This window comes from Lytechinus pictus, chromosome 7 (genome assembly GCF_037042905.1).
Source record: "Lytechinus pictus isolate F3 Inbred chromosome 7, Lp3.0, whole genome shotgun sequence".
Classification (NCBI taxonomy): domain Eukaryota; kingdom Metazoa; phylum Echinodermata; class Echinoidea; order Temnopleuroida; family Toxopneustidae; genus Lytechinus; species Lytechinus pictus.
The window spans coordinates 46,267,387-46,276,026 of NC_087251.1; the positions used below are offsets into that span (position 1 = coordinate 46,267,387).

The following is an 8,640-nucleotide window of genomic DNA, read 5'->3' on the forward strand; positions in this document are numbered from 1 at the left end:
CTGAAATGATTCGATTTGATGGCTGATAGTGAAATTGTTACAGAAATTTGTTATTATAGCAAGTAAAATGAAATCTTACCCAGATTTTTTATATTTTCTTTTCTTCTTTTTTCTTCCTGTTTTTCTTTTTTTCTCTCTCTCACTTCTTTTACCCCTTTCCATTATAAGAAAAGCATGTCACCCCTGCCCCCTGTAGCAGGGGCCGCGGAAGCGGAGGGACTTTTTTCCAAAACCGTGTACAAAAACGTAAAAATGACCATATGATTGTGATTTTTTGCATAGTCAGCCCCCCCCCCCCATTTTGAAAACCATTCTGCGGCCCCTGTGTAGCACCGCCCTTGTTTAGTCTAGGTATGCCACGCTTAAACCGTTATCAAAGAAATACGGACAATAACTCACTGCTAGATATAAAGCGGACGATCGTCATGACACGTACTTAAAAGTTAATAACTGCCGGGAGTGACAAGTTAAGAATGTGAACTCGCTTATGTTGGCGCTGTTGTTTGCTCTAATTGTTTGAATTTCGTATCGCTCTCGAGAGCTTTTGTGATAAGGATCGTTGAGCGATATTATCGAACTTTGGAACATAATTCAATTGGAATGATCAGGACAAAATTCCTAATTCAAGAGCTTCATCTAAGCATTGGAATGTGGAAATGATATTAAGGGAAATTGCAGAGCATTTCAGGTTATAAATATCATTTTGGAAGGGCCAGAGGAAACATGGCGAGGTTTAGTGAGGTAGTGTGTCGGGCGAGTGTCATACTTCTTGGCGTTATATCCTTCGGTGCAACTCTACCTATTCTTGAAAAACATATAGGAGAACATGGATCCGCAGATGCATTTTACCAAAAGGCTCAAGCCGCTGGGAAAACAATGAGGGAGCATTTGCCGGCGGTTAAACATGTAGTCCAACACAAGCCGAACCATCTGAATCTGACGGCTTCGACGTCGTTGCAGCCTGACGAGATTTCAAAGAAGCTTAATGATTTGCAAGCAAAGTTTGAAGAGCTGTCGGAACAGAATGAGGCGATGAGACGAATGCTAGACGAGAAGGTTAACTTAAATCAGAATAAAGATGGACTCGTTGGGAAACTGAATAAAATATACGGGGAGAGCCCTGTCAGTGATTCCTTAGGCAAGCTCGCCAACGACGCTCATGCCGAAGTTGGCTTTGACGATGTGAAGGAGCAAGCTATCTTGTCTGAGTACATCAGTAACCATCGTAACAGGTGATATAATATTTGTAATTTGGTTGATGTATCATTTCCCTTTTGTGGGGGGGGGGGGGGGTGCAGGCGAAGGGGGAATCAGATCAGTGGAAAATCTACATTGGCAGAGCGTATTCTGAATAGGGTGAGGTATTCTTTTTTATGTCCACTGTACAAATCCTGAGATTTTGATTTTTTTTTTTTCAAATAGGAAATTAGGAATCACATGGTTGTGTGGCTGTTGTGGACTTGTAGATATAAATTTGATGGGTGAATGTCAGCACCTTCTTTACGAAATAAATGGGGTTTTGTTATTTTCTGCCCCTCCATTCTTACTCCAATCTAATATAACATTAGGCCTACTATTTGAAGTTTTGTTCTGTGTATATCCCACATGATCGTAATCAGGTAAAAATATTTACGTTGGCCCAATATAATTTTTGTAATACGTTGCCAACATTAAATGCCGATAATGCCGACATTTGCGTGATGTTAGTCCAATCCAATGTCGGCCTTACACCGGCCGCGATGTTGCCGACGCTTACCGACATTGGCCGATTTTGGCCGACATTGGCCCAACGTCAGCTTCCTAGCCATGCTAGCTGGTACAGACCAAACACCGCATCACTAGCTGTCACTGTATCTGTCTATTCAAATCTACGAGGTCATGCGACATAGTACAACAAACGCGGACAATGGATCCTGTTGTCCAATATGTACTTTAAGAGAAACGTTTTCAATCTGTTCTTTTTAATGAAACACATATACTTAATCAAGCTAAATACATGTACGTATACTACCATTATACAAACAAGGAAACAACAATTTGAGCCCGCTCTCAAGTCCCACCTTTAGTCAATGGATATTATGGTATCAGCCCTAAAGAAGGTATCCGTTGATTCCCGGGGTTGATTCCCATTAAATTGAATGAAATTGATTCAGCATATCCCTCAAGGAAACAAATCAAGTTCTACATTATACGAGAAAAATGGAAATATTCAATTTCAGATGATGAAGTAAAAAGATACTGTGAATATTTTGTCGTCACCGACTCCCTCATTTTGAATAGCGCCAATGATGCGCACACCATTATCTTGTGAAAATATCATTAAGGGAAATATGAAAACGTCATAACTTTCTCACTCTCAAATTCGATGAAAATACCAGTGCTGTGCTTGTTTTATTTTTCTGTATTAATATTAAAATTCATCGTATTTGTAAGGGTTAACTTAACATTCAGACAAAAGGAATGAATGTAAATTTCAGTTTGAAAAGAAAGTACTTGCTCTGCCGAATCAGATCGTTTGATTCACATGGTTGCGAAGTCACTGTTGACTATTTTTGCAATTGTAGAACTAGCTGGATATCTTGATGATGAATACCTAAATAATATCTCAAGCCCGCATTTTTAACATTAAAGGCAAGTTCTTTATCACTTTTATTTGCAGGGAAGCGGAATTGGTAAGGAAAATCCGGAATCAAACGCTATCTTCAAGTATTTCGTTCTTGAAAAACCGTCTTCGGCAAGATTCGTCCTCCAATGAGACCCAGGCGGCGGTTGACATAATAGCCAGGATTCTAGTTCAACTACGTGACCCAGAAGAATCGAAGTCATATGTGCACCTATCAGAGACCGAGGTAATGTAAGATGGTAGTAAAGAATTACAGTATTTAATCAATATTTTCAGCCCGCACTTTTGAAACAAAGACAAGTTCTTGAAACGGAACTGTTTAGGAAGTTCCGGCATTAATCGTCCTAAAGTAGCTATAGGCCTATTCCGTTCGTGATAAACCAACTTCGGCAAGCTGTGATTAGTTTACAGGTTTCATATTTTTTAATGAGCGACCCCAAATGCTCAGTGAAACGGTTATCAATGATGGAAGAAAAGATGATAGGAATGGATAAAAAGAAGGGATGAGGAGAGTGGGGAATGGGGTGGATGCAGGGGATAAACTTGGAGAAAGGGATTTGGAGGGGTGAAGAGGGGAAGAGTAGAACCGTGGAGGAGAAGGGAAGATCGGTATATGGGTCATTGTAGACTTTTCCCTTCATGTTATTACCATTATTATTATCATTTTTCATTGCCATTGTTATCATTATTATGGTTTCATTATTGCCACCATCGTCATTATCATCATCATAATCATCATTCATCACCATCATCATCATCACCATCGTTGTCGTCGTCGTCATCATCATGATCACCACCATCATCATCTGCATCATCATCTTCATCAATAATCATCATTATTATCATCATCACGGTCATCATCTTCATCTTCGTTTTCATCATCCATCATCATCATCATCAGTATCATCATCATTATCACTGAGGTGCTATACCTGGCACTATGAGCTGGAAATATGATTATGATAACCCTTACTTGAGTATGAAATGATATGTTATTTGATACCACTATACTGGTATACGACGATAATTAGTTCGAACCTTAACAACCTGACATTCGATTTCATATCCGGATATCGTATATATATCACATAATTTGCTAATTAAATTCCGGCTTATTTACTTTTACAGGAAGTTCCTCTTCCTCATATTTTATTTGGTTATAAATCTGATAATATAACATTCTTCGTTTGCTCTGCTTTATTTAAATGATCATTGAATATAAATTTCTAAAGGCAAGTCTTGAAAATACAAAATCACAGCTTATTGCCCTCTCATTAATAACGACCTTAGAATTGATGCAGTGGATACAGTCATATCCAAGCCCATTTCCACCATTTTCTTATAAAATAATGCTTTTACCGAAGCATGATATAAGGATATTTTAGGATGTACAATATATAACATATTTTACTTTATTCAATGAATAAATCATTTCAATGTTTTAAAATGTATTGTTTAGTGTTAAATTATGAAATGCTCTTACACTCTGTATGTTTGCAGGGAACCTGAATTTGATTTTTGATAATCCAATTTTTATTGAACTGGCCTTCCGATAAACCAAATTCAACTGTATTGAATGGATTGAATTTAACAAATTTCATATATTTCTATGCTGTAAAAGTGTATGCGACGTGAGTATTGTGAGGCAACCCCATACTTGAAAAGGAGCGACATTCTCTATCGAATTTCAAGGTCTTCCCCCTGAAGCTAGCGATCAGTTCATGAATTCCTAGCTTTCTTAACCTCCTACCAACACCATTATCACGTAGATCTCACCGGGTGCTCCGAATAGAGAAGAATTCCAAAACGGATCAGCGAATGTCGTCAAAGAACTTGAACTTCACCCAGCCCTGGCATCCCGCACAGAACCGGCTTTAAACACCAACGATTCCGACAGAGGTGATTATTCCCCATTATCCATTCATTTAAGTTCCTCGAAATCGATTTAACACTACTATTTCTGAAGTGTTACCCCGGTGAAAGAAAGGGCAAGATTGTAATGCCATGTGCAATGTAAAAAGTACATCGATATATATACGTCCCACAACGCAAGTTTAAGAATTGAAACCAGTTCAAAGTCACGTCTCATCTTACCCTTCCCGATGGCAATTTGAACTCTTAATATAAGGAATTTAATCCTTATAATCAGTTGCACAGTCTCTTCCCTTAAAGCTACATTTACACACACACACATACACCCTCACACACTCACACACACACACACACATATATATATATTTATCTGTAGCATATAGATGCAGGAGATGGGAAGGGGTGGATGATTTCCATGACCTAGGTCTTCAAAAAAAATTACACAAGATACCAACCCCATTTCCATTCCCCGACGACCCTTCCCTTTCTCCAAATCGAATGCATGAAAAACTTTAATAAATGAATGAATGAGTAAATGAATGAATAAACTGAATGAATGAATAAATGGATGAAAAATATGTAAATAAAAGAATAGCTAAATGAATTAATGAAATGATAAGTAAATGATTAAATAAAGAAATAAATGCATAAAATAAAGCAAGTAAATAAGTGCACTTCTGAGTGCTGATTTATCTCGTTCAAATTTGAGCTAGACAAAATCAGCACTCCGAAGTGCAGTCACTATACACGCTCTTTAAGAGCTACATTAGCTCTTCGTTTTTTAGAGTGTGAATAAGTTTATAAATTTATATCTATTATATGGGATAGCTTGAATCCAGATCACTAAGGGCACTCCAGGGGTCTAGTGGTCATGACACCGGTCTAGTAATCCGGAGGTCGTGGGTTCAAATCACACCCAGTCTGCCTATGATTTTTTTTTTAGGTTTGCATCACGCAGCAGTTGCTGTGTTACCCTTGTGGTATTGTTAGAGAAACATGAATAACTTATACTTATTATTTAATTAAATTCAATTAAATTTATAACCTTCTCTTGACAGCGACTGCGGCATCGAGGAAGATTGCATTCTCTGTGGCAGCAATTGAACCACAGCTTGGCGTGTCAGGTGTTCCCCAGGCTGTCCAGTTTCAGGATATCTTAGAAAACATGGGAGAGGGTTTCCTTGCATCCAACCACACATTCATCTGCAGCGTCCCAGGATGGTATTACTTTACATACAGGTAAGTAACTAGTGACCCTTGCCCTAGGAAGCGGGGTACAGGACCACCCCCTCCCCCATTCCCTCACGATTTTCTTGGCTTTTCTTTTTTTCTGACCAAAATCACCATTATTTAGGAGCAAAACTATTTTTGTGTGCTTCTAAATTGCTTTTTGACCAAATTCACCTTTATTCGGGAGTGGAAAAATCCCCGTTTTGCCTGTCATTTCCCCCCAAAACGGGACCCCCTTGCCATTTTTTGTTCATTGCACCCCCCCCCCCGCTTCTTCAAGTATGATAGTAAACTAAACTCCTTTTGGTAAATTTGATAAATGTCACTTTAAGAATATTACTTAGTTCAATTTGAATTGAATCTATTACCAAATTTAACTGGCATACATTCATATCAATGTAACATAATACATAGTATTGGGCGGCAGCTGGAGCTAATTTAGAAAAATTCTTAACATCTGTCAAAAAGTTCCTGCAAAACAGACAGACATTGGTCTGCTTATAGGCTATTTGTTTGTCAAGATTTTCAAATGTTTAAAAGTTAATTTTAGTTGGATGCCAACATACACCCACTTCCATCTGCTTATAGCGACCAAGAACATCGCAATGACCTATGTATTGCTTAAGTTGGAAGACACTTATTCTATCTGTACATTTACAACATATTAATCGTATACAGCTTTTTCTTTGTCGAGTCTTCCAAAAGTTATAATATTAGTTTGGTGCCAACATACACGTACTCTCATCAGTTTATAGCTACAAGCACATCGCAGTGACCTATGGGATAAACACGCGCAGTGATGTCAGTCAATCCTCTTCGTAGTAACTCATTATCCAATCATTCCATCAATAAACGTCATCGAATTTTCTTTCCAAACTTCTTGTCTCAGCTTAAGGACCTTTCAGGGCAAGTACCTCAGCGTGCTCCTGATGAAGAATGCGGATTATGTAGTGGGCCTTTACACGGATAAAGACGACGTACGGAACACGATGGAGACACAGAGCACGGTCATCTACCTCCTGGCGGGAGATGCGGTATGGCTCCGCCTCCCTCCTTCTGAAGATTTTGCTCTTTTCAGTGATAAGTACCGATATTCCACCTTTACCGGATTTTTACTCTTCAAAGAATGATGAACTGAAAGGACAACGTCTGGATAAAGCAATATTCTATGATAATATGGCCCTTTTCATTGGCCATTGTCATGTCTGTTTCCCTTTTTTCCTATCACGCCTCGTCTTCCTCTCTCCTTGGCGGAGAAACATGCTGCTTCTCTCAAAGTATTAGATTTTTGATTTTTTTTAGTGATAAGCACAGTTGGCTCTTTCAGAGAAAGAATTATGACTTGATTAAGCAGTATTATTTTTATAGAACTCTCCGAAATACACATTCATAAACGCAGTAAAAACCACTATATATAACTTGGTTTACGATATGAATAGTATTATTTAAATTTGAATCAAATTTGAAATTCAAACTAAATATTTTTTATTGTCACTTTCTTTAAAGTTATATCCCTTTTTATATGAAGAACAAAATGTGATTTTATTTACTAAACTAGGTTATATGAAATCTATAAAGGTTGTTTCATTTTGTGTTACTGTGCACACACACACACACACACACACACACCGCAAACATTTATTTATACAATGAAGATTACAAACGTAATAATGCATTGGAGTCTGAACGCCGACATTATTTTGTTGCTAAACAAATATAAATACTAAACAATATACGTACATAGATTTTCGACACATCGCGTCTTTAAAGAAAACGCAAATAGAAAATTTAGCAATAAACAACATTGGACTAAAATGCATTGTATGTATACGAGTACAATTATGTACATGATGTAGGCCTACGGGTGTGTGTGGGTGAGGGTGTTGTTGGTGTGTGTGATTGAGCGCTGCATCGCAATTCTAGCAACTAACCTACTTGGAAGTTATTTGTCTCATAACAGTAATATGCAATATATATATATATATTGCCCAATCACGAGATCAAATATTGCAATAGGAAACATTTTTCAAACTATTTGATTGACGTTATTATTCAAATTGCAATTGATTACAACTATATTTTTTATCCTTTATTTAATGCCATAGGGACATTGTTTGTGAGTCATATTGATCATAAATCATTATGTAAGACCCTACGCATGGAAATATATATATATATATATATACGTACCTGTTAAACTTCTGCTACCGGCGGTTTCACGCCCGGACTTGAGGCAGACTGACGTTATTGGCTATTTGTGTGGTGCGGCGGGTCAATTCTCGCTACCCCAAATAGGAACAAAAATCTCATAATGCGCGAGACGAGATAATTTTCACTCCGTCGGGTCGTCATCACCACTTCCGGTTCAGAGTCATGCTCGCGCGAGGTTCGCAATACTGAGTTTTCCACCACGCTGAAATCGATGCCAATCAGCGTAATATGTACAGATTATAATACTTTTTATCTAGTTTGGTCAGTTTTGATTCCATTTGAATTATAAATAAAAATAAAAAATATATTTCACGAGAAAATGTGAAAGAGAGGGTTGTGATCACGAACTTTCCGAGCGAAAGCGACGTTGTGCATGACGGCACTGTTGATCTGAATGGCAAAACAGTGCATTGGACTTCCGATAAGGAAGTTGTAATACCGAAAAGCTATCCCATAATGCAATGCGCGTTACAGGGATTTTCCCGGATCTCGGTGAAATCGCTATTTGGGGTAGCGAGAATTTGACGCTTCGGTGGTTTCCGGTTTGGTCTCGTTCGGTGTCTGCACTTTGAAATAAGTTCCGACCTTTTGTTTAGTGAGTTTCTGTTTGTTATTATGGACACTTTTTCCTCCAGGCAAAGATTGCACAAGCCACTTTTTCTTTGGTTTAAGTTTGACTTTTTTTCGATTTCCCATGTTAGCGT

General features: G+C 38.0%; 1 protein-coding gene across 1 annotated transcript; it reads left to right on the plus strand.

Annotated features, from left to right (window-relative positions):
• The first annotated feature begins 432 nt into the window (after window positions 1-432).
• LOC129264139 (uncharacterized) lies at window positions 433-8,223 on the plus strand. Its single transcript, XM_064102910.1, has 5 exons — window positions 433-1,232; window positions 2,660-2,849; window positions 4,393-4,522; window positions 5,554-5,734; window positions 6,615-8,223. The coding sequence occupies exons 1-5, from the start codon at window positions 724-726 to the stop codon at window positions 6,853-6,855; spliced, it is 1,251 nt and encodes a 416-aa protein (XP_063958980.1). The 5' UTR covers window positions 433-723; the 3' UTR covers window positions 6,856-8,223.
• The last annotated feature ends 417 nt before the right edge of the window (window positions 8,224-8,640 follow it).

Excerpts from the sequence above, each read along its gene's own strand:
- LOC129264139 (XM_064102910.1), top strand. The coding sequence starts at position 724 with ATGGCGAGGTTTAGTGAGGTAGTGTGTCGGGCGAGTGTCATACTTCTT. Across the intron at positions 1,233-2,659 it reads ATCAGTAACCATCGTAACAG|GGAAGCGGAATTGGTAAGGA; the intron begins GTGATATAATAT and ends TTTTATTTGCAG. Across the intron at positions 4,523-5,553 it reads CACCAACGATTCCGACAGAG|CGACTGCGGCATCGAGGAAG; the intron begins GTGATTATTCCC and ends TTCTCTTGACAG.